The sequence below is a fragment of the Ptiloglossa arizonensis genome, chromosome 9, assembly GCF_051014685.1.
Source record: "Ptiloglossa arizonensis isolate GNS036 chromosome 9, iyPtiAriz1_principal, whole genome shotgun sequence".
Classification (NCBI taxonomy): domain Eukaryota; kingdom Metazoa; phylum Arthropoda; class Insecta; order Hymenoptera; family Colletidae; genus Ptiloglossa; species Ptiloglossa arizonensis.
The window spans coordinates 6482742-6509902 of NC_135056.1; the positions used below are offsets into that span (position 1 = coordinate 6482742).

A 27161-nucleotide genomic window follows, 5' to 3' on the forward strand; every position below is an offset into this window, starting at 1 on the left:
AAGTGAATAAGAATTAAAGGAAATAGCAGTATTAATTCTTGCATAAAATCTGCCTTAAATCATTATTCTTATAACGTTGATAAAACTGTATGGGTAGGAATTGAGAATTATGTTTTGTATTTAAAATAATTAAAAAATTTCTTTTTCACTTAAATTGTTAACAAATCTGATAAAGATCAGAAAACAAATTCTTTCGTTGCACGATATAGATATTATCAAATTGTAATATTTATTATTGTATTCAATTTTAAAATATTGTTTAATATGAAATGGTAATTTTGTACATCGAATGTCACATGCATAAAAGTTATGAGTACGTGTTCATAATTGTCATCGACGCGATATCGCGAAGAACTTGATTTTTCTACCAAGTGACACGGTTTATTTAATCGTGCACAGAACACACTTAATTTCAGTAAAATCCTATAAATTCAGTATTTTCCAACCATTACTAACTAATAGAAATCTGATACCAGCAAAAATACGAATAATTGAATTGTTATATAGAGTATTAATAAACACTTGGAACAGTTTTCAGTATCAATTGTAACTTCTTTCTCAAAATATGTATGAGGCAGATACAATTTACAAGCATGACTTTGGATGCGTGCAATTTAAATTTCAATCAATGAGCGCGTGACCATACATACATAGCTTTGTCTTGTCTGTCTACTTTTAGAGCCTTTCAAAGATATATATGGATACAGAATGTTAACTCTGGTTTAAGTATGCAACAAATAAAAGTTTATTCAATGTTTTTATATAAAAATTTAATTCTCCCCAAGACTTATTTGAAACTTTTTAAATAATTTTTGCAAGTAATGCGTATATATCGGAATAACAAACAAAATTACAAGAGGTGATCACTATTATTTATGGACTAATTATGTCCAAAATCTAATCAAATCTGAAAACGAGAATATAAAGCTCAAATATAAAATTTTGTTGAAATCCATTTAGCCGTTTAGATTTAATTATGTTAACAACGTTTAAAAAAAATATTTCTGTACTCTTGTACGAATTGTAAACAATATAATGTCTCTTGATCTAAACGACGGGCAGTCAAGTCAGTTTGTTAGGTTTACCTGCAAATCAAATTTCAAAACTTTTAACAGCAACATAGAGATCCTTTGTCTTTTTTGTCAACTCTCCAAAGTTGTTCTAAGTGTTAAACTCACGAACACTCTTCTATTAACACTAGACTTACCAACCAGTCAAAATGACTGTTTCCAACTGCTTTCCTAATGAAATTTACTTTAAAGTCCACAGCACGTTTCCTGAAGACATTATGACTCTTCTATTCTACACGTGTGATCAATTTTATAAATTCCTCTTTTTCCTTGTCGATTGTTTTTGTTCGAGATACATATGAAATATACCTTAATATTCCGAAATCTATCGGTAGTTCTAGCGTTAATATATGATATATAATGAACGCGGATGAATGCCCAGCATGAGAGGGGTACCGGACGACGTGCCAATGGCTGTTTTCGGTATCCCCCTGAGACGTGCGAAAAGCACCGTAGGAGTTTAGTGGGTAAACTTTACACCTAATATATCCGGGTGTGGCGTATTTCACACAAATCTCGATCCCATTCTAAGGGGTTGGTGAAATCTTTGGAAGATTTCTCTCGTTTAAAAAAATGAACAAATTCAATATACCCCTCTATGTAGTCCAGAGTGCTTTATCTGATAACTATAATCGGAATACTTTTTCTGGCATCAGTGATGTCACTTGACTATACCATAGCACTTTTCACATCAGATCTCATGACATCTTTGGGGTTCTCTTACTTCCGTATGCTACGATACATACGTAGGTTGTGCGTAGTGTCTGTAAGCTCTTTACGATAGTGTAGTGGCCCCTTGTGTATCTGCTTCTTCTTCTAATCGTTCCTCCTTCTAGATAGCACATATGTGTACGTTTAGAGAGTCACTGTGTAAGAAAGCTTACAGACGCTATTTACATATAATGTATGTCTGAATTCTGTTTCCGAGTGCCGCGTTACTCTTGCTCCCGAAACAGCAAGTATCTATATCTTCGATATGCGTTATTTATGTCAGTTGATTATGCACGATAAACGAAACATTAAAATTCACCTTACCTGCTTGTATCTCGATAACGAATTCTGAAAGTAAGTCACATATTTTTTTAACAACCTGTATATAAAAGTGTTGGTGCGTTAAACGTACTTACGAAGGAAGTAAAATACAACGTTCTATATGCTTTTGGTGTTCATAGTAAATACAATTTAAATCGAAATTGCTCATTTATTTTTACATTACATTACATTTATAAAGTCGAAAATTAATTAGATATCATGGTGGTGCGAAGAATGATTTGTTTTATGTAGTACGTTTAAATATACTAAACGTACTAAAACTTTCAAAAGGTGTATAAATCTGTAGCAAGTCACGAAGTAAAGAAACTACATTTTAAATAAAATAAAACAGAACAATTCTTGTCTAACTATTGTTATTTCAAGATCAAATTTTCTTTTTCTTCTTTTATAATTTTCTTCTTTTAAAACTACTTAAGGAGTTACAAATCTGTGCATTACGATACAGGCATGTCGTTAATGTTCATTTTTCTTAAAAATATTGAGCAGGACACGCTCGAAGAGGAGCAAAAATGAAGGGAATAAAAAGGGCAAGATGACGAAATGTATATTTGCAATGTAAAATATATTTTATCTAGAGTCTAAATAAAAAGTGACTCTTGCAGCAATGTCAGTGAAATGTCACTGGACAATTGCATCTACGATCGATCAATATTATCACTGCTTATTCGTGACGCCTGCCGAATCGCATGTGACCATAGTCATCGAATTGTTCCCGTTTACCGAATCTCATGTGTCCGTAATCATCGAATTGTTGTCGTTTATTCAAGTCCAGAAAATCATCGTCTTCGCTAAAAGGGCTTTCCACAATATACCTGTCAAACAAATATAATAAGATCGATGTATATATACGAATGAAACATTTTGTGCCTTAATACGTTGATTATCACGTCATGCATTAATGTACTGAAAATTAAGTGTTTTCTAAAGAGAAGGGATCTTAGTCTTACAATCCAAAAGGAGCTTAAAAGAAAATTTTTAATGTAGAAAAATACGGATGACTTAAACATTCATTTCTAACGGTGTTTAAGATTGTAGAAATACATTTTTCTTATATCGCTTTAGAATTACTATTTATTTCGGGCATAGGAATTTTCTTTTTTTTTTAGAGTAATACCTTCTAAAAGGTTTGAACACTACTACGTTAATGTTTCGGTTACTGTTGTTTCATTTTTTAAGACACATAGAATTTAAATATACATAATGCTACGTGGAAACGCAACTGATTAAAATAAAAATAGTGAATTAAAAGTATAGATACTGAAAAAGCTTAGTGATATCCAGAGAAATGTCCATAAGATAATTTTTTCATAATAACGATTTCTCGTTTTACTCGATTCAAAAGTTGATCTTTTTATATTTTAGTACAGCTTATAGTTTTGAGAATGTTCTAACGAAAATTAAAGCAAAAATTTCCAAATTTGACGAGAAATATTAAAGACGTTTTTCTCGAAACCACACTTTCTAAGCTTACGGAAGTATTATATTATTTCAAAAAATAAAATAGCTTCTGACTTTAAATTTTAAAAGTTCATAGAAACCATGTTTACCATTGTTTTTTCGTAATTTAAAAGAAACCGTGCAAATCGTTTATTTTCTTAATTTTTTCATTTTACAATAACATTATTTAAATTTTATTTGTATTTTCGTTTTAGCTGATTATATTAACCAACAAGTATATTCATACGCAAAAGAAATTTATATAGACGCATATGTTTAGCAATTACTTTCTAAAAGAGCGTTACTTGTATCGATGTAAGAAAAAATCTACATGCTCTTTAGTAATCAGTAAAAATACGTGACAAATTTGAACATTTTCGAACATATCTCTTGTTTTTAGAGCATCCAAACGTTAAAACTAATCTCAAATTTGAAATAAAATAATAAAAGACCAAAAAAAACTCATAAATACATGAGAATTACACCGAAAAATTAAATATCTCTTTACTAATGATTTTTTTTTTAAATATTTAATGTTTTTAAGAGAAATAAAAAGACTAACGTATTCAAATATATAAATTTGGTTATCAATATACGTAATTATTATTACACGAGTAGAAGTGAAACTAACACATAATATTTTGGAAATAAAGCGTTTCACCAAACGCATTGAAAATTAATTGAATGAATTTCATAATTACCCTCGTAGTAAAGGGCGACTGCGAAATTTGCGGTACACGTTACTAATGAGTTCGGGTGCTGCTTCGCATTTTGCGTAGAATAACCAGATGACCATCATCATGCAAGGTAAAGCAAAAGTTAAATTCATATCTGAAACACAAGTAAAAACTTTTTGTTAATGGTGAGCCAATTAATTAGAACACTTGATGAAAATCATTTTACAAAGAAGCATTAAAGTATTAAAAATTCTCTTATACGCGTATATTACAATTTAAAGGCACTATTTATTTCTCAGATAGAAAAAATCGATTTTTTATTTTTTCTTAAAATTTAATATCTTAAAAATATAATTGTAAAGTGTTACCATCGAATTTAAAAAGTTGGCAAAATTAAGAGGATTGTTTAAATGAAGATCTTCGAGCTAAAGCTATTTTTCTCAAAAAAACATTTTTCAACTTCGTTGATATAATATTTCGAAAACTTGAAATTTTTCACACATATTTACAATATCTTCGAAACCTTTTTACTACTGAAAATTCAAATTTGTATGCAAAAACTAAATTTTCTTCTAGGGGATATCTCTTTTTCTAGTTCATGCCACACGTATGAAAATTATGAATCTCTATAATTTTTTTCTTCTAACAACTGAAACGTGAGTTACAAAAACGAGACAAACGTTTTTCACTCGCTGTACACAACAATTACAGTATATAACATTACGTGGTTGTCCAAACATAAATTAATATATGTACAAAATTTGAAATTAATGGGTATAACAGTTTTCTCCAGAGTAAAATCACAAAAAATCCAATTTTCAAGGCTATGTACTAGCAAATCCCTTTATAAAAATACAGTTTAGGATGAGAAATCAAGTCTCAAAAATAAAGGTTTACGATTGCTTAAGGAGAAATACGTAAAATGAAAGATAAAAATGCTCTTCACCTGTATGGTGAAGGATCCGAAAACAGCGAAAGAATGCACGGTCTACACTTTCCACATGGCTTTTTATACTTGAACTCAATCATCCCTGGAATCCTGGAGGAACGTTGAGCTCTTTGAATTTTAATTCACGTAGCTGTGGTCTGATAAACAATTTTCTTGGCTGTAGGCGTCTCCTGTATCGTACATTCAATATTCCACGTTGGTATCTGGTGATTGGCAGTTTGAATAACCATATTACCACCTTAACTTCGCTTTTCCCTTTCTAAGACAACGGAGACCACTTTATCGATGCACGAAGTGCCTCTGTTGGAGAAAATCTGAATGTTATTTATAGATTGCTTTTCTTGGTTTGAATGAGTTTTCATACAGAAATACTTTTTTTTTTAGTGAGACTTCCGCGGTTCCAATTAAACCACAATGAAACAGAAATGTTTGAGAGTATGATTACTTCTTGGCAATTATATTATAATTGATAAAAATTGACGGTGCATTTCCACTTAGAGAAATAAGAAATTTCTAATGTAAGAAATGTTTAGTATTTTATACAAGTATAATTATTTATACGTACGTAAATATACACACGTACATACTATAGTTTTGTAGTACAAGAATCACGAAGAATTGTATTAGTTACTACTACTATATTTAGTATAACTTATTATTCATTCGTTTATTTTCTTAGATAGTAACAAGGACAGAAAGATAAATTGAGAAAAATTATAAAATTATATATACATAAACTTATTTATGCTAACGGTCAATTAATGAGCATCAAGATTTAAAAAATGGCATAACATTTAATAAAAGTTAAATGCGCCGTGGATAGTGTCGGGAATGGAGCGATGATACGCGCCATAAATTGCAAATAATTTCTATTGAATCGATAGAAATTATCTTTGTTATGTCGCGAATATTTATCATGTTTCCTATTAACTCCTTAACGACAAGGGTGATGTTAAGTATGCGAATGTTTCTGAAAGTATGTAATACTGAAAGTCTCGACAGTACTGACAATGATAGTGATAATGGCCTGGTGATAGTAGCCAGTTGTTATTTCACACAAAACAAATTGGATACAAACAAAAAGAAGCTATATGCCGAATTTTTGTCATTTGCTGCAATAGAAAAGACAGTAAAAGTAAATACAAACGAAAAAAAACCATATATTATTGTTCAGATTGTAATGTGAAATTATATGTTATCCTCTGTTTTAAAATATCTCACATACAACCGAATTTTTAATATTTTATACAAATATTTTAATAATGAATAATAAATAAATACTTTCGCATTTATGTATCAGTTGTTTTCTTTCTTTTTTTGTCTTATATTCACCATTCTATTGTTTAAAAAACGTTAAAAAGAAAGTCATAATTAATAAGAAAAACACAGTATAACATAGTCAAAAAACAATATCATTAAAAAGAAATAGTTTCTTTTTGCCAATAAAATTTAAAAAGAAAGTGAAAAAAGTGACTCCTCTTTATCCGATGATGAATACTATATTATTTACTACACTTGTGAAAGAAACTAAATCCCGAAGATGAAATATTGGCAACGGTAGCAAAAAATTCCCATATTGGTCTGAAGATATACTCGAATTTCACTGTGTGACGGGATCAATTCTCCTGTCACTTGTTAGCGAAAGATTCGAACCGCACTTGAATCCTAAGCTATTAAAGTTAAAGGATAGTGATGGGTTGGTGACACTCGCGACGATCATCAATCCAAACCATGAACTTTACTTTATAAAATAGGTACTGGAAGTTGCAACGTAATAGAAGGTTTAATAAATTTAAATCGTAAAACGAGCGGTGAAACGACATCCCAAAAAGTTGATATCAAAATGCAGACTGCTTTATTCGATCGTTTGGCAGGCTTATATACAGGCTGTTATCTTATTGAAATCTTCTGGAGATGCTTTGGGAGGTCCAGGTCGAAGAATTTTGCACGGTTGAATTCTGAGTAAGTTTTATCGGGAGAGCTTTCTCGGAGTCGTCACATTGTCATTGCTTCTACGAATATTGAGGTAAAGTATCAATGCTTCGTCTGTCTCATATCGTTTCTTGTTCACTTTTAGTTCCTCTGCTCGCTTTCATTTTATCTCGCTATTGCCCTAGTAAAGCAGAAGTAAATCAGAAATGGTAAGAAGAGCATCAAACCGAGCTCTTATCGAATAGATATTGTAATCGAGAAAAAGAATAGAAATTTGATGTACTATACATCCATTTATACATCCGTGCCAGGTCGGTTTTAGGCAATTTTTCGTTCAAATCGCGTGAATCGAATATATGCTCCACGTTATCAAAACTTGTTTTGCTGTTTTGCTTATGACACATACCTTAGAATATTTATAATATTTGCAAAAATCATTATTATAAGGAAAAAGTAGTAGAGTTTAAGACGCATTATAGAACAAAGCAAAAATTTGTATTTTCATGAATTCTCGTCGTAATGAACAGTTTATGTATTTTCCTACCATGCGAATAGCATGCTTTTACGTAAAATTATATAATGGTGGTAGAATTAATTTTAAATGAAACATTTTATTTCAAATATTGTTAATAATACTGTTTATGTTATTCTGTACAATCGCAAATGTATTTGGCGATGTATTCCGTCTTGATATCATAAGTGAATAATCATTTTCACGGTCTTGATTGCACCAATCATTTTCCAAATTCAAGACCAGATTATATAATCTACACAAAATGAAATCACTACACCGCGTGAGGCACAAACGACCAACTGCGTTATAGATGACATTTAGACATTGATACATAATTTTATCAAAAAAATTGTTAAAAATTCCCATTTAATAGCGAAAATTTCAAATAGCTTGAAAGGAAAGTTTAGAATAGAACATATATGACCTATGTATGTGCAACATCTTAAGGAGTACTTTTAATTGAATGGTACCAAATCGGCAAAAATATGTGTTTTACAAGCTGTTAAAACTTCTAGTCAATATAGAAAATCCTTGTTTCAAAAAAATCCCACCTGAAGCTTAATGTGTACCCTTTTTGTATATCGAGAATAATTTTGAGTATTTTTAATCAATTAATTGCGCTGGGGTCAAGTAAGAAATCCTCTATTTCTTCGTGGAACTTGTCTTTTGCAGCTTTCTGGAATATTGTGATAATTCCTGCCTCTTTTGTTGTTTCTAAGTTCGACGCTTAACTGCTTGTACTCGGCTTCTAACTTTACAATTGACAAATATGTTAGCCTGCGGTCTAACTATTACTTTCCATCATTTCCATAATTTTTAGAAACGGCAGAATCTTTGGTAAATATTTATATTTCAAAATTTCTTCTTTTTGGAATTTACAGATGCATTTTTGAACGTTCAAATATTTTTTGATCAGTTACAAGTTCTTGCCCGCGCTAACTTCACGGTGAAGTTACGCAACGTGGTTACGTTACGCTAGCAAAGACCCTGCATTAGAGTTAATATACGCTCACCCTTCTATATATTTGAGTATAGGTTAAATATTCTATCAGTAGTGTTGGAAAAGAGAGTTTGTACAATGTAGGTAAAAAATCTTATACTCAACAATACACATATATATTATTTATGATTTTGGAAGGCTTAACAAGTAACAAAATCGAATACCTTCCGTTTCTATTTCGAAATCACCTTCAGAACAGACAAAAATTATCGAACAAACGTGTTAGGCAACGTGTTAATCATAGAATATAACGTGTTAGATGATACGAGAAATATAATGCGAGAAACAAATTAAATAAGGAACAGGGGAAGAAGCAGGTATGCGTAATATGTGACAGCTCGATGTGCCATAATTTTAAATGTGCTATAATCCATTATATAAGTAATAAGTTAAAGAACAAATAAATGATACATTAACAAGATAAGGTGTTCACATATATGTCTTCAAATTATTATACAGTAGGTGATCTAATTATTATAAACATTTTGAAACTACTACTTATTTGAAGTTTGGTCAAGAATGGAATTAAAAATACACTTAATTCGTAGCAACATTCTACAACTATTTTGAAACTTTTATAACAAACAGAATATAAGCATGTTAATATTTTGTCACGCTATATTTCTCATCTATAATTGTCTGAACATATTTCTGCATTCTTTTTAAATTGTTCCTCAATCAATTGATGTTTATTGCATATGAACATAATAAAAGGCGGTGTGATCAAATATTCCTATATGTACTTTTTTTTATATTGTAAAAGCTTCAAAATAGTTGTAAGATGTTGGCATCTTGAATTTTATTCTTGACTAAACTTCAAATAAGTAGTAGTTTCAATATATATACTATATATTTATAAAACTATATAATACTGCTAAACAGTATCGTACTTTCTTTTATCGCTCTTCGATATTTAATTAAACTATGCAATACTGATAAAAATATCGTAATTATTTCTTTCGATCAAACAACAAAATGGCAAACCGAATTTGACGTGTGTTCATACGAGGTCACGGTCACGGATTATAACAGCTCTTCAATGGCTTCTGTCGTTGCAGTGCTTCGAAGGAACCCTATAAATCACAGTAACGTCTCTTTGCTTCTTCAATTGCTTTCCATCTTGCAATTCGAATTGGTCGTCTCTTGAACAGCTCCCCGTGATCTAATCGTTCGCAAGAATGTAATACTGCCATTGCTCGTCAAAGTGTTTGACCCGTAACAGAGAACATGGTCGAAGACGTGAGTGCTGTGCTTCAAAAAGGACTTTCCGAATGGTGGAACGAGGAGACTGAGTACGTTTTTCAAAGAATCGAAAGATGGGCCGCGTACGCAAGAGGGTACAATCGTCTGAGATCCCAGAGATTATCAAGGGGACGCATGACCGTGCAAGGAGGACAGGACCCACGATGGAGTATTTCTTCGAATAAGCTGATCATCGATGATTTCTCGTGGAGTCCACGTTTTCACACGTTGAAGAAGTCACGGCGAAAGTCTCGGTCCGAGGAGACTAAAATTAACTGCTGCGGCAGATTCAATTATCAATCGAACAGCAATCTGGACAGTACTTGCTTGGAAACGTACAGGTACGATCACAGTATTTACTTCAAGACGATCGGTGACATTAAGAACAGCAAAAAAGACCTCAGTGATAGTAACAACGAACAGGAAGACAGAGTTTCCATTAGCAGTGAAGAACTCGTTAAATGGGACGTAAACTCGGTATCAGATTTCATTGCCAACCAGCTTCTGGAAGATCGACTTACCAGTGATAATATTAAAAGTATCTTTGCTACTACGTCGAGTCCTGTACAAGATGCGAACGAGATTGATTCGGTTACCTGGTCCAATGTCGATTTGATGAAGCTTAATTTAAACGAAAACGATACCACTGTTCCGATTACTGACGAACAAAATAACGAAAATAATTTAATAATGCCCGAGAACGAAGATGAGAACAATAATAATTATACCAAAGATATGAGATTCATGGCAGATATGTATCTGGGAGATCAACAAACACAGTTGAATTATGTTGCTACAGGTGAAAATAATATGGAAACATCACAGAATCATGACGCACTTGAAACGTTTCTCGATTTTCGAAAAACCAGGAGATCACTCGGTAGTATTAAACAATCCCCGATTGCAGGTGATAACGATGTAATTTGGTCAGGTATTTTATTCAATTACACCGAAAACATCGATCCAAACATTTCTTCACATCATTACTGCATATCATATAAATAGATTTTAAACTCACGATTTGTATGGCTTTATATAAACTATTGAAATTATCAAAAGTTTTAATCTCTAAAAAATTTATTGTTTGAATGGAAATATATACAATATGTGGCTTAAGAATCTGTATAAATTATTTTATATTCATTACACTGCAGTACTGTCTAACTGAACATGATTGTTTTACTCATTATTTGGTTATATTCTCCATAATTATTCATTATAAATAATAAATTGTGTATACTTTAAGTTGTTTAATCTTCTTCTCAATTAAGAAGAAATGAACATAAATAATAGTAGCAAAGTCGACTTAATAAAGCAAGGTACTTTGCACAGAGCACTAATCAATCGTTTGTTAAATGTTTTGTATTCTACCTTTTAAGTTTGCTTCTTAGACGAAGTAATTTTATATCGAAATAAATTTAACAACATTATGCTGATACATGTATTTCAATAAACTTCATGGTGTTCTTAGCATCTTATTTTACTACAAGTAATGTTGATGCCAAAATTAAATATAACGATGATTTTTAAAATACAAGAATTAATCAGGATTCGATGTGAACTATCGCACAATATTACACATTCGATCATTTTAAGAGGAGATGGTAGCAAATTTGTTCCTGGAATTCTATAGCAGCTCGGTTGAGATTCAGTTACGTGTAAGCCATTCGGTAAAAGGATTAAACGCAACAATGAGTATAGCTCCTATTACACGCACTCGGTCACCGCGCTTCAAAGCGATGCCACGCGCATGTATTTTTTACCGCTGACTTGAAGTCCCGTGGCAGGAATGTGAGGAAAGTGGAAGGGATACACCTATTTTCACGTACACATTCAATTCTAGTGTGCTATTCGTCGCGGCAGTAATAAGCACATGTGAAGTGATTGACGAAGAAGTTAGCGAGATAGAGAGAGATATGAGAAACACGCGACAGGCAGAATCCCATTGGCGTAGATGCAACATAGTACTATTATACAATGGTTATATATAATACAGGACAACAATTTTTGCTGGTTGTTTTACAATATACTAGAAAAGCATTGGTTATATAACTACTAGTAATTCTTTTCAGGAGCAAAAATAATTTAATAAAAATTTAATTTAGAAATAAACAAAAATAAATTTTCATTCCTTTCAAGAGAAATTATATACAGTGTGTGGCATATAACTGTTGCCATAATTTTTCAGGCACTTCCAATGGTCTGATAAAAAAATGTTTCAGACAATAGTTAATGAGTTTTTAGTCAGCTACAAATTTAGATATGAAAAAATTTTTCTTGGTAAATATTATAATAGCTTTCATGTGTTGATATACGAACAAAATGTATTCATTGCCAAATGTATCTATTGAATCCATTGTTTCCTTAAAAAGATGTATACTTTCTTTTAAAAAATTTAATTTTCTGAATTTTATTATTCTGTTCGACCTGTATTTCTTATATATGGTAATAGCAATGTTTAATTTTAATACCTTTGGAACACTGTTCTCTTGAGAAACATGGCTTGATACCTTTTTGTGGAAAATGACTAGAGTTACGTCGAATTGTGTCATACAAAATATTTGATTTCATTAAGGAAAATTAATTATCTTTCAAAATCATCTTTATTACTTCATCTATAGAAAAATTGCCAATATTACATAATATTCTTTTTTATATTAAATGACTCTTATAAGATAAAACAGACGTTTTGTGCATTAAATATAGGTATAAATAAAACCTCCGTAGTTTATAGTCTCCAAGCTTTATATTTATATACATATTGAGATAGGGACGCAATTGAAATCTATTCCTACTACTATGGCAGAGTGCGTGGCTAAGGTTCAGAATGTGCGGCTTGGGTGGGGATGGGCGGTCCGAAACCTCTTTGCCCCTGTACCATCCCGCAAAACTTTAAGTCAGTGGAAAGCGATATATATTATTCGTGGATGAAAAGAAGGCACAGCATGTTTATATCCTTGCTTCTTCCGTAGTCCATTGCCGCTCGTACGATCGCAAGCAAGAATCGGCATTGGCCGAAAACGGCAACGTAGATCATCGCCGATCGTATCGGGACTGTAGCGAGATCGAGTGGGAGAAAATACTGCGCCATTGGCGTAAGCTTCTAATCAAATGTTAGCTATTAAGAAACAGAATGATTTCGTTTGTGTTTAGATACTACGACTGATTCAAAAAATGAAATTAATTTATATTTGTAATATTCATTAATATTTTGAAAATTATTTATAACGAAAAGAACTAATTTGTATTTATTAGAAATAGTATAACTCCGCTTATACTCATTGGTATCTAGATAAATTCTATATAATTACAGTTTACACAAAAACAAGTCATACTAAAATTAAAACAAGCAAAACCTTTACTTTTTCTTACATTAAATATCATAAAAATTATACTTGTTTTGATACTAACATGACTTGTTTTTGTGTAAATTGTAATTATATAGAATTTATCTAGATACCAACGAGTATAAGCGGAGTTATACTATTTCTAATAAATACAAATTAGTTCTTTTCGCTATAAATAATTTTCAAAATATTAATGATTATTATATATATTAAATTGTATTCATTTTTTCATTACAAGCAATTTATCGAATCAGCGATAGTACCTAAATTGTAAGCAAATTATTCTGTTTATGAATACTTGACGCTTCATTGGGAGCTTACGCTGATGCATCTTACCTACGAATTTGTTCTCACTCGCACTTGGCATTACCGCTATTGGTCTTCATAATCGAAGTATTGGCGCGGAAGGGTCATCCGCCACGCGGTCAATGGTTTGGCCGTTTTCCTTTTGGTTTTTCTTTTTAGACGAGTTCCAAGTCCAGAGTCAGAAAAACCATACGACACTGTCGTCGTTCACATCAAGACATATCACTGTATACGCATTTGTTCGAACTTTATATTCTTATATATACAATAACTATACTACTAGATACGCGAGATCCCTGCATATTATAATAAACTAGATATTATAATCTGAACTTTACAACAATATATACTATATGTAGTAAAATTTAAAATATCAAGCAAAAATTTGTTGCAGTCTCTAGTAGTTCATAAGAACATAACTTGTAACACTTTTTGTGCCCTATTATTAAAAAGGGATTAATTTCTTCGTTAATTCTTCTTTGAATAAACGTTAACGAATTCAGTCAACATTGTTTAGATAAAAAATACTTCTTGAATCATTTTTATTTATTTACAAATCCAAGATGTTGTCAAGGTGATGCCTATAGAGAATTTCGTTTGGAAACAGCTGTGCAAAGATGGTAGTAATATCGGTGAAATTGAATTTGTCTATTACCTTCTGACTGTTACTCCGGCTGAAATAAATTTTGTTAAATTAACGTTGGAGTCGCACTTTTTTTATTAATATAAGCTACCAGCAGGACCAGGAAATCCTACAACGCGCATGCACCAACTGGTGGGGCAAACCGCGCACACAGACACGTAAACTTGTGCAATCTCGCTGCAAATCGATCGCCTTCTCACTTGTTACAGGAGAGTAGTGCGTAGTACTTTCCAAAAATTTAATCGGGAAAACGTTAGTGGTTGACAGGCCCAAAGAAAGTTGCAGAAATCGAAACAAAGATGAGTAAGCGTTTGGAAGTAGTGACCACGACGGCCTGCATGAAGACCCTGCTGATGCTGTTCAATTTCATCTTCTGGGTAAGCGAGCTGTTATCTCCTGATGCAATCCACCCTTGACACGTAGACTCGAGAAATCCTGAATCCTGGGACGAGAATACCTTGCACCCAACTGTTGCACAATTCGTTATAGCGCAGCCTTTATGCTGCTGTCAAAATCTTCGTTGAATCTCGTTTTCTAAAACAGGTTTCTCAAGATGACGTAATATGTTTAAAGTTCTGGAAACTTATTGGAGCAAGTTGTTATCCTTCTTTTGTTATCTAAACATCTGTGTAAGTTTTGGATATTGAATAAAATTTTATAACAAATTAGGATATGACAGGAATTGTTAACAATGCACCAAAAATTTGTTACTAATTACCAATTATTTGAACGTTACTGAAATTAACGAAGCTGCGTAAGACGGAGATACGAATGGTTTATAAATAAGAAAAATATATATGTTTTGTGAATAATTTTATCAGGTTAGAAGCATATTTAACGCAAGAAATGTCGATAAATTTAACATTCCATATTTATCTTCGTTAAACCATAATAAATATAAAATAGTAAAGGAAATATTTAATTACTAAATGGGACTAATCAAAACTATTAGTATTTTATAGAATTTTAGAAGTCTTACAATTGCTTATCGTTTTTTAATTGGAATTTGTATTGATCGTCTAATAGTGAAGCGTCTTATTTTGAAATATATATCTTAGAATTAAGATAGGTAAAATTACAAATTTTGTATTATATTTAAATTTTGATCCTTCATCGTACCATTATATATTGTATTTAATTTTAGTTCGTTAATGTAATTCTGAAATTATTAAAAATGATCAACATTCTTTTCTATTTTACATGATAGATATGTAAACGCATCATTTAAAAATAATAATATTATATTTGCCTTTTGTTTCTCGATTCAATTCATCCCATAAATGTCTGAAATATCAGGTGATCTTGATGAGCGTGAAGTTACGTCATTGTTCTCTGAAATTTATAAATATTCTTCTTTCTTTAAGATTTTGTCAATGTTGTACAGACAATCAATTTTATTACTGATGAAACAACTCTAAAGAATAATTTTATCACCTGATTAATACACTGCATCCTTTGCTTTGAAATAAGGATTAAAAAGCAAGTTACAATGAATTGTAGTTCTTTTAGCGTAAGACATATTCCTCATGTTAAAGCAGCCGTCCCTTTTTTTACTACATTTACAAATATTAACATTACCAGAGATAAGCAAAATTTTATTCGAATCATATTATTCGAATAAATTTTTATTCGTGTAAGAAGAAATATAAATTTATTCTGTAATTTAAATTCTAATTTTTATCCGACGATTTTATAAATATAAATTTTTGTATCCTTTTTTTATTATTCGGAATTTTTAACTACATAAAAATTTTACCAATTTGTGCATACTATTCACAAGAGTACCACATTTATCCCCATATGAATTTCTGAGAATTTTATTCTTCTTTTTCTAACACACCCCTTCTCATAAAAGGTTAAAAGATTTTTGGATATATTCAAAATGTATAGAACAATTCTATGGTTGCATGAACTGCACCTATGCATTTAGATGACCACTAGAGAGAATTGTTTAATACGTCAGGTGAAGAAATGTAATTTGAATCAAACACCATTCAGAAGCACTATATCTTTCAAAAACAATATTATCCAATCAATTATGTGACCATCGTTGAAATTTTCTTTTGAAATTGGCTCCAGTCGGTGTTTCTTTCAGGATTCACAGCAGTTAAGGGTAGTTGTAAGTTGTAAAGTAAGTTTACTGCGGTTAAGGGTAAATATTAATTACAATCATTTGACTATTGCATTCGTCACAAATTGATGGGTTTGTAAGATATAGACTCAGTTGAAAACTGAGAATGTACCACTGAATCTTACGTGGCCGATTCTTTGTCTAGTTCTATTTCTTCTTTTCGAATAAATTCCATGATGATTTTATCATTGTTTGAACTGAAAAATGTCTTCGTTTACTTCTAAAACAAAAGACCCAACGCGCGAAAGTGTGACATTCATCCATTCAACACTCCATTGATTCAGAAGTCTGAATTCAGTATCTGAGAGATCGCTAGAAAATACTTTTGATAATCAATTATTTAGGGGTAGAGTAGAAATTTCTTTTGCAGCTTTGTTTTCGCTATTTCGTTTCCAGTAATGTCAATATACAATAGAATCCGTAGAATTATTATTGTTATGTTACACTTTTTCAGTTACAAAACAAAAGCTATTCTAAATATCTAGGATTTGATTATGATTATTCATTTGATCGGTAATGACATAAATTGTATTTCCACAGTAGGTAAGAATTATGTATTTTTTATAGGAATTGTTATTTATAGGAGATTTTAATTCTTCATTGAATAACAGTAATTTCGACTGTTGCAATACTAGTTCTGTTATGTAGAATATTTTTAGGTACTGTATTTTTAATGACACTGGTACACCCTACTCTATTATTTACAAAATATTTTTATGTATATTTGCATATATCCGAAGAATTTCTTCAGCAATTTGTAATAGTAGAGAAGATATCAAAGTCCAGTTATTCTTTTACATAGAACTCGATATTTTTTTTTTGTCATACTATGATAGCGTTAGTTGAGACGAATTTATCAACGTGCCACATGATACCATTTCGTATAACAGAATGTTATAAATTAAATACAAAGGAGTCTGGTTAACGCAGATTGTATATGATCAATCAGCTGAACCCTACTTGACTATGCTATCTATTTATACCAGATCGATTTTTCCATTTTTTATTAAGTATTTTTATGGGATAATCTAGTGGACACATTGGAGGATAAATAACATTAAAAAATTGTTAGTTAAAAATGCTTCAAACATTTCAAAACCTACTGTCTAAATGTTTTTAAAAACAAAAGAATTCTTCTTTGCTCTATTAGAAAGAGTCAATAATAATAAAAAATTAATATTTTTATTGAATTTTCAAGAGCAATATATATATTTGATCAAATATTTTCATTGACAATAAAGTAGAGCAAAGTTTCGTAAAAATATATATAATATAGAACTTACAATATTGCTGTTTAAATGTCCCGGATTATTTTCAAAAGTTCTTGAAAACTGTATTGATAACAAAAATGGCAAAAATGTCACTTGGACAATAAAAAAAAAATCCATAACTAAGAATACTAAATAAATATAAGTGTTACAAACTTTAGTTTAAATATAATCGTTATCGTGGTCTCTAAATTTGTACACTTATCGCTCGTGCTAAAAGCTACTTTAAAGACTCTTACCAGAAGTGCACATGTATATACATGTTTTATACATATATATGTATAGAGAAAGATGACCATTTGAATGGCTGAATTGAAATATTGGGTCGTCAAAAATTAAATCGTTTCACAACATATTGTAATGTTTAAAAATTGTAAAACTCACTTTAGTGTAATAGTTGTTTAGGTATATATATATATATAGCGTATATAATGTATGCGTTTATTGTGAAGCGTGAATTTATTAGAAAATATTTTTCTACGAGTGTTTTACAATTGTTATGATTGGAAGGTATTTAAGATATCTTTATATTTAAGATATCTTTTAAACAATCCTGTTTAAAATTTATGTTGTAATAAAAATTAAACCCTTAAAACCAAAAATGTTCTTCCTGTACCCTGCTTCGTTAATTTAAGAGTCAAAATAATTTCAATTGTCGATGTGAGAACTTTAAAATCATATAATATTAAAGCATACAATTTAAATAAAATACCTATAAAAATTGTTAAATGAATAAATTATTTATTCCACTTTATCCTAATAGTATAACCCTATCAGGATAATTTTACGAACAATTCTAATAAATATCATTTGGAATAAAAGGTAAAATATAATTGTGGTTAGATACAATTTAATTTAAAGATACGTCTTTAAGTAAATTCATCTGAAACTATGTAACACATTGGTACTAAAAAATTGTAAATTTGACGAATGATTATGTTAAATAAAACATTGACATTCAATTACATCGATCTAATACAATTCTAACTTATTTTTAAATTGAATCGAAAAGAGCAGAAATTATTTCGTAATTACATTAGATGAAATTATATTCTGTTCTGTCTCTTTTAACGATCTCTACAAATATTTTTAACTCAATAAAAAAAGTTGTCTACGATCAAACTTTGCAAATTTACGTACTAAAAATTGCAATCGTCTAGTGATTAATTAAAATTGCGAAATTTTGGTCATCATTATTTTTAGTATTGAAACAACAATACTTTTAAATAGGTAATTATTACTGTATAGACGAATAGTAAATTCATAAAGAAATATCAAATAGTGACTATTAGGGACATATACTGTGTGAACAGAGAACGAATTAAATGAATAAATTAATCTTAAAGTAAAACATCTTAATTTTGTAAATATAATAATAAATTCATAAATTTTATAAGCAGTGATCGTTTATAATTTGTACATTAAAATTATCGTCAAAAACAATTTTGGAACTAATTTTTTCTCCTATTTATAGGAAACATCATAGTTTAATAACAAACACTTTTTTGTGAAAAAATTATTTTCTTGCTTAATAAAGTATTTTTGAATATAACATATAAAAAATAAACATCAATTTTGAAAAAATAATAATTTAGTACTTAATGAGATAATATAATCCACCGATTCGAGACATTTATTTAACAAGTTGTCATAAATATTAATGTAAATAATACAAATAATTTGTTTAGGGATCAGGTATATTGATGCTATGCATCGGAATTTGGATGCAAATCCAACTTAGGGATTTTGTGGACATGAGCATGGAAGGTAGCGGAATGGCCTTATTAGCGATAACATATTTGGGCGCTATTTTAACTTTGGCAGCAACGCTCGCTTGCTGTTGTACAGCTCGCGGTCATCCGGCTCTTTTATCTTTGGTAAGTGCAATTATACTTTGATATTTATTAATGTATAAAATTTGTAACATAATGAAAAATTTGTATAATAATCCACGTTTGTACGCAGTCGACTTTTTCCTGCGTAGAAATAACGGAATCAATCGTGCCTTTTCTTTATCCTGTACGAGTCATTTAGTCAATTCGTCCATTTTACACACTGTTGACAAGAGCGAATTTTATTGCACGCGGAACTGAATTTTATGTACTACAAAAAATTAAAATTTTTATATTTGACATTACAATTTCACGATAAATTTAAGCGTGTTATTTAAATCATCTTTGAAAACTTAAAAATCATGCAATGAAAAATAAGCCAAATAAATTCATGGTTAGGATCATTCTCATAGGAAGAACCTTGTCAATCCATTCATAATGGACATAGTATTCTCTCACTGAATTCTCATCGAGAATACTATGCAATAACTATACAGAAACAAATATAAAAACTTTGATTTTAATTAGTGGATAATTCATTCTATGCGAGTACTTTATCGCTCTTGACTGTTAATCAATGAACACAGATAATGCAAAACTAGTTCATTGTTCGGTGTATACCATTCATTCTCCTCATCAGAAGGTACACTCACTTTAAGAAAGCTTGTTCATGCAGTAATTCGTATTTTCAAGAAACAAATTCACTTTAAAATGAGGTAGAGATTTCTATCTCGAGTTATATAAACTCGCACTACATAAATATAATCAATAGTAGGGATCTCGAAAGCAAGAATTATTGTACTATCACAATTATTGTACCAACGACATTTTCAATCGACTTACCCATGCAACCACATTCTATCAATCGGAAATCAAAGAGTATCTATCTCAGGAAGAAAGTCCTAAAAGAAATTTCGAATCATATTGGGTCGAATATGTTAGTCAGCCTTTATAAAGCTAGCGAATAACAAGGAACATCAGCCACTTAACAATTTCTGATTTTTGTGAAGCAACACATATTTCAAATGGTAGAAACTACTTTTAAAGTTAGAGAAGAATTTCTTGAAAACTAATGGAGACAAAAAATTATATTACATATAAAAAAGTTTGATATTTGCGCTTTTGTTGTCAATCACATCGATTTTTTCTCAATATTAACTATGATTTCACAAAATTTATATTCAGATCATGTGATGTCTCTTCAAAAACCAGACTTTTTTTATATTTAACATTTTTTGTCTATTTTCATTAACTTTTGACATTTTTAACTATTGTAAATAAATATTTCAACCACAACTTTGTTTTCGCTCTTTGATTCTTTATTCTCAATACTCCATCTGAATGTTTACATACTTATTCGCAATTTCGTTTTCTTCTTATATCGTTTTCCTATATATCGACTTTAAGTTTACTTTGAAGTTTTAACTTTCCTTTTATTTTCGAACACTTAACTGTTCAGCGTATTCATTCATTTTCTGTGAACACACATTTCTTTGATTATTTTAAAATATTTTTCGTTCTCATACCTACAACATGTTATGTTTTAATTACATTCTCTCTTGGAATGTAAGAACTTTACGTATACTTATTGCACATTTATTTCTGAATTTTTCAAATATTTTCAGAAATGATGGAGATAACTTAATTTAGTCTATACAAAATTTATTCCAAAGATTTCTACAGATAGGTTCCCAGAATGTGACAGCTTTTCAAAAAATACTGTATAAAATAATTATAAATTTCTGCTGACTATTTTCTTACTCGACCTTATTTATTTATTTAGAAAATATTTATAGTACACATTTTTATTAGAAATTCATGTTATCGTTGAAATATTGAACAGAATGTCACAAAAGCTTTATGTATAATTAGGAGATACTTGAATTAATCGTAAAGACTATTATTTTCTGGAAAATATAAAATAAATTCTATTTGCAGTATGGCGCATTCTTAGCTGCAGTCGCAGTGATGGAGCTTGGAGCTGGTGCATCGGTTTATGCTTATCGTAACAGCTTGAACGAAAAATTCGACCAGAGTATTAAAGAAAACATGGCCCTTTATGAACAGGATGAAGCGAAAACTGCTCGCATCGATTATATGCAGACTACTGTAAGTGATTGTACAATACTATGTAATGAAAAAATCAAATATTAAAATATCAGAGATTATTCATTAGTATTTTATTGTATTTAGATATGGTTCAATTGCAATCTTAAGTTCTTAGCAATGCAACATTCAATTTATATTCATATGTGTAAAACATCGAGATCTATGTATAACTAAAAATGCATTTTCCATTTTTATACAAATTATAATTATGTATGGTATCGAAATTTTCCGTTCTCACTTAAACCTGCTTCGAGTGCAGACCTAGAATAAGATGCATTGCGCGCGAACAGACCTGCGTTAGGATAAACACTTTGGTGCCAATCTGTTGCCAGGTTTTCCGAGGACACGAGCAACCCTTTACAGGCGGTTATTCCAGGTGTGAGAATGCGTGAGAATGAAAAGAAATGCATGTGGTCCGGTGAAAATGTAGAGTTTTTGGAAAAGACGAGTAATTGAGATGGGTGAACGTAACCAGATACCTGAAGTGAGAGAGGTTGAGGATTAGAATGAAAGGGAATGAATGCGCGTAAGAATACTATAATAGGTTGTCCAATAAGTTTTATCGAACGACAAAATTATTTTAAGTTTAACAACCTAATACTATACTGTTCAATAAGTTTTATCGAACCACAAAACTTATTGAACAACCTAGTATAGGGTGCGAAAGAAGCGTGTTTGAGGCAGTAGGAGAAGAGAGTTGTAAAGACACAGACAAAGACGATGCGTGCCCAGGGCACTAAGACGATTAGTTTAGTTTTGTAATAATTAATCTACTTTCAGTACATAAAGAGAAATTTATTTTAATACCACGTTTTAACATAATCGAATACTATCAAACATATAAAATTAATTCCTTTTATTCGAATTAACCGTTTGATAGTTTCTGCAGATAGACGTTACGTTTAATTCCGCGTAATAAGACTTGTCAAATCTTATGAAACAGTATACGTAATATGCCGTGACTGAAGCGCATTTTGGTTTACAGTTGCACTGTTGCGGTAACAGAGGTTACACCGATTGGCTGAACATGTATCCGCAGATGCCAATTCCGCTATCCTGTTCCAAAGTATCAGGGGAAAATTGTGATACTAACGACCCGAATGACATTTACACTCAGGTAATTTGAACATTAAAATGATTCAAAATGAAACAAACGAAAATATACAAACATAAAGAGGATAAGAAGACAATTTCTGAAATTAATCGTTACTTGAGGAGCAACCGAAAACAGTTACTAAAACTATGTATATCTGGTTTAATGTTAGACATTGATTAAACAAAAGCAAAGTTTAATAACAACAAATTTTATACAAGGTGTTCATTGGCGTAGCTATTACGATTTTTTAAGTACTCCTGACGATTTGTTAAAACAAGGTTTTATTTAAAAATTTGTCAATATTTAACACGAAATAAATTGCGGTCGTAGAAACATCGGAATTATATTTTTGGTCAAAAAATTGGGATCATTTCATTTTTTTTTTTAAATGTCATTAAACCTCGACACTTTTGAAATAACATTATGTAAAATATTATTTTAAATAACATGTTATTTTATTTTACCATTAGTTCATTTTTTAAATACGTCTACGTTAATTTATTTCATAAAATAGCTTTCAAAATAATAATTTTATATTCAAAATAATTAAATAACGAATGTGAAATACTCTTGAGAATAATCGATATATTACGAAAATGTAATGTTTCGAAATCCTTTAATAGATGGAATTACAAATTTTCTCGTGTCATTAAAAATATAATGATTCAAAGAGAAACAGAAATGAGTACAACAAATATACTTGATTGATACTTTGTATAATTAGTATCCAACATACGTAGGTATTTGGTTCGTGTGTGCAGTACCACAACAAAAAATAAATATTAAAATGTTTTCCCTGTCAGACACCAGATTAATTTTATGTAACTGATTCAATAAAGAATGGACGTCAAATAAAGTTCCGGTTATACTCGCATCGCAAGAAATATTAGTAGCAATCCAAGTACGCGTAATATTGTTCGAATGAGATCTTTTATTTAAAATAGTAGAATGATCGAATAAATTACGAGCATCGCAACCCTGATGATTTTAATCGCTCCTTATTCGTTCGAGGGATCAAATCCTGAACATATCTCCCGTCTTGAAACGTAATTTCGAAACCTCTTAACAAATGGGAACATTCACGAAAACTACTCGATCTGCAACTACATCAAGCGCAAACTGCAGCATAAGCGGAAATGCAAGCGTTTATGCAAGCTATAAGTACTTCGGGCGCGAACTCAAGCATAATACAATACAAACAGTTACGCGAACTACGACTAAATGATTAGTTAAAATATATTAACTTTCTCTGTGAGAGTAACAAACAAATTTTTACATAAATGAATAAATATTTATTCGTTGTGCAAACGATGAAAATAACAAAATTGCAACAATAGATTTCCTTTCGAAGAAAATCAATCTAGTATGTGCAACTAACTGACGACTACAGATAGTCATCTGCGGTTGTTTTTGTATAACATATTTATTATTTACCATTAATGTGTTCTAAGGTGTGCGAAAGATATTTTGTTGTGACAAAAAACTAATGATTAAGGCTTTTAGGTGGTAATTGATTCGTTACTAAAAATTGACAAGTTATTACTCATAACTTTCTTTAAGGAATCATCGGGGGTATTTAAAAAATGTTGACGTTACATCGAATAATTAATTTACACTGTTATGTAATATTAACGTACAGAATGTCTCAAAATGATGAGGCAACACTCTTCGTCCACGAAAAACGAAATCTACAGTAGAACACTATGCGATATTAATTTGTTTAATTCGATTAGTCGTTAAACAAATATAAATTGATTCTTTTTCTTTTCACTATCGAAGTACTATCATATGTTACATATTTCTGTGTTTACAAAATTGTTTAATTTTCAGGGCTGCTATACTCGCGTCTTGGACCTAATAAACGGCAACATTGGCTTGGTCGCTGGAACAGCAATCGGCGTAGCTTTCTTCCCGCTCATAGGTGTCTTCTTAGCATGTTGCTTAGCCAGCAACATCAATAAAGCCAAGTACGAGCAGGTTGCTTAGACATTGCGTCGCAAAAAATTCTGCTGTACCATTAAAAGAGATCTCTGCATCGCTCGTAAGAGTGACGTTATATCGTTTCCAAACAATGTTCATATTACAGCTGTCTCATAAGAAACAGGCCACCTTAATGTTTTCATTGTTTGAAACTGTAAGAAGAACTGTTGTTTACAAAAGTTGTATGACTTCGAAGATTAACTTCGTTTTCTAAAATGGAATGTCCGGGTTTTTATAATAGATTACAGTAGAGTAATGCATTTTTAAAATAAATATATTCAAGTACATGTATTCTAAGATAAATACAATACTAATGTATTTATATAGAAATGTCATCTTTGAACTGTTATACTACACATACGTGCTGCAGCTGTTTCAGGATAAATGTATCATAAGAAGAATATTTTACTTAAAAATAGAAAATCTCTTTTACGTTTCCATTTGCAAAAAAAAAACTATTGCCACTGTACTACGTCTCTCTTGAAGCCATACTTTTGGAAGCAATGCTTCTTTTCATTACTTAAAATAGCGAAGAGATTAAGGTGACTGCTATATTGAATGGGGTACCCAGTATAGTAATGTCGATTTTCACGGTTGCACGAACGCATAAAAAAACTTATAAAATTACCGTTATAAAGCTGTTACGTTAATATTATTGCTTTATTTCTTATGCTTAAGATTGCAGTACAAATATCAAAGTAAGCTACAAATCTAAGAGTAACAATCATTCCTCCGAATCTTCTCAATAGCTATTTTTGAAGAAATTACAACATTGTGTTCATTTTTGTTCGTGATTTTGTTAAAAAATCAAGGGAAAACAATCATTCGAACAGGCATTACAATTGCATATTACCTTTCGGATGTTCGGATCCTTTAAATAATTTAACCGGTGCTAATTGTGAAATAAAATATCGAAAGTGTAAAATTTTGCGCAAATTCCGAATGTATCGTAACAAATTTCAGCGAAGCTGTGAATATGGTTTTCTGTATAATTGTACAAAGAGAAAGAATTATATTACAAATCGGTAACATCGAGTGTTGGCAAAAAATGCAGGTTCCTCGGTGCATTCACTTAGCTCTTCCTTTTATTTATAATTCGAATGCTTTATCCTCGGGTAAAGTGCATGGCATAATATTATGCGTTCGATTAATAATAAAACCAACGAAAATCTTTCATTCTGTTCAACAATGATAAAAACGCACAACCGAGACTGAGTATATCAAAGAATAATTTAAACCTACAAAAATACCAGATTTAAAATCTTTTCGACTTTTATCAACAATTCTGTAAGATTTTTTACTTCTTCATTAATTTTTACAAACATTTATAAGCATAATTAACAAGAAATAAATTGTGAAATTAATTTACTACGAAGACTTTTCTCACCACCGATCGATTCAGCGATAAAAAGATTAACCGATAGTTCGAGTCGATGTCACGATGGATTAGAAATATTCTCAAACGTAAAGAGAACATTTATTAATGGTAGTTGTTTTTATTTCTCGTTACATTTTAGCTGCGTATAATCTGAAATTCATTTTAACTTTTCTCTTCCAAAGTAATATTAAATAAAAATAATAATATAGCTGTTTGCAAAAATTTGCACGCCGTTGTACATACGTATATATTTTTTTAGAATGCATTTACGTAAATTGCATTACGTTGCGTAGCGAAACATGTGGCTGCAGTTAGGTTGCCATTCTAGCACACGAATTATTGTCAATTTCTCGTCATATCTCTTTAAATAAATTTTATTACACTTATGCCACACATTTCAAGATTCTATTTCGATCAATGATTATTTACAAGAACAAAAAACAAAACTAAAGAAATAACATATTTTATGATTTTACACAGAAAGAGTGTTTTGTTACATTCTTTTACGTTGCTTCGCATGATACTTTGATAGTAATGATCGGTTCTATCATGATTGGTAGAATATTATTTAATTCTGTGGTACAACCGAAAAGAAGGCAAATACCCTTGTAAAGGAGTAAGTTAAAAGTACAAAATAAAATTTTTGTATACGGTCTTAACTATAACGTATAAATTTATAATACGTTACTTCTATTTGTGTTTGTAGTTATTGATTCTGGCATAATTTTTCTCTATCATGTCTACTGTAAGTAATTTTTAGTTTTTAACAAATTATTACAATCATAAAATTTAAATGATTAATTAAAAAAACTATTTCTACATAGTCGTAAAGCAGATAGGTAAATGACAGATTGTAAGTGTTGTTTGTTAATTGATTGTTGTAGTGTGATAAGTAAAGATTGAAAATAATCAACATTGGAATTGGTTTGTCTCATTAATTCATCAAACACAATTCTGTATCGAACATTTTCAACAATTTGTATAATAATAAAATTGCAAACTGAGTCGTACTCAAGCTCTCGTACGGTTCGGCTATGTTTACACACAGCTATTGCTGTCGAATTATGTCATATTGCACAATAAATGAGAAAATGAAATAGTATAAGAAAGGACCATAACAATAAGCATGTAAACGCTTTATGTTGAATTCTTCGGCCATTGGCAACATCACGAATCAAGGATTTATCGTTTCACATA

At 30.6% G+C, this 27161-nt stretch overlaps 3 protein-coding genes across 3 annotated transcripts; 2 read left to right on the forward strand and 1 right to left on the reverse strand.

Annotated features, from left to right (window-relative positions):
- Window positions 1-2418: 2418 nt before the first annotated feature.
- On the reverse strand, window positions 2419-5298 carry Dsk (Drosulfakinin). The gene is made up of 3 exons (XM_076320337.1): window positions 5184-5298; window positions 4262-4391; window positions 2419-2935 (listed from the first exon to the last, which is right to left on the reverse strand). The coding sequence occupies exons 2-3, from the start codon at window positions 4387-4389 to the stop codon at window positions 2785-2787; spliced, it is 279 nt and encodes a 92-aa protein (XP_076176452.1). The 5' UTR covers window positions 4390-4391; window positions 5184-5298; the 3' UTR covers window positions 2419-2784.
- Window positions 5299-9757: 4459 nt separating this feature from the next.
- Window positions 9758-11345, forward strand: LOC143151097 (uncharacterized). Its single transcript, XM_076319902.1, has one exon. It carries the CDS (start codon window positions 9860-9862, stop codon window positions 10877-10879), a length of 1020 nt encoding a protein of 339 aa, XP_076176017.1. The 5' UTR covers window positions 9758-9859; the 3' UTR covers window positions 10880-11345.
- Window positions 11346-14305: 2960 nt separating this feature from the next.
- LOC143151007 (tetraspanin-7) lies at window positions 14306-26716 on the forward strand. The gene is made up of 5 exons (XM_076319710.1): window positions 14306-14547; window positions 19258-19446; window positions 21340-21510; window positions 22496-22627; window positions 24437-26716. Exons 1-5 carry the CDS (start codon window positions 14470-14472, stop codon window positions 24590-24592), a joined length of 726 nt encoding a protein of 241 aa, XP_076175825.1. The 5' UTR covers window positions 14306-14469; the 3' UTR covers window positions 24593-26716.
- Window positions 26717-27161: the final 445 nt, after the last annotated feature.

Bases quoted from the DNA above. Each gene is read 5' to 3' on its own strand.
- Dsk (XM_076320337.1), bottom strand. From the start codon at position 4,389: ATGAATTTAACTTTTGCTTTACCTTGCATGATGATGGTCATCTGGTTA. The intron at 2,936-4,261 runs GTAATTATGAAA...TTTGTTTGACAG, and splicing joins AGTCGCCCTTTACTACGAGG to GTATATTGTGGAAAGCCCTT.
- LOC143151097 (XM_076319902.1), top strand. From the start codon at position 9,860: ATGGTCGAAGACGTGAGTGCTGTGCTTCAAAAAGGACTTTCCGAATGG.
- LOC143151007 (XM_076319710.1), top strand. From the start codon at position 14,470: ATGAGTAAGCGTTTGGAAGTAGTGACCACGACGGCCTGCATGAAGACC. The intron at 19,447-21,339 runs GTAAGTGCAATT...TTCTATTTGCAG, and splicing joins ATCCGGCTCTTTTATCTTTG to TATGGCGCATTCTTAGCTGC. The intron at 22,628-24,436 runs GTAATTTGAACA...TTTAATTTTCAG, and splicing joins CGAATGACATTTACACTCAG to GGCTGCTATACTCGCGTCTT.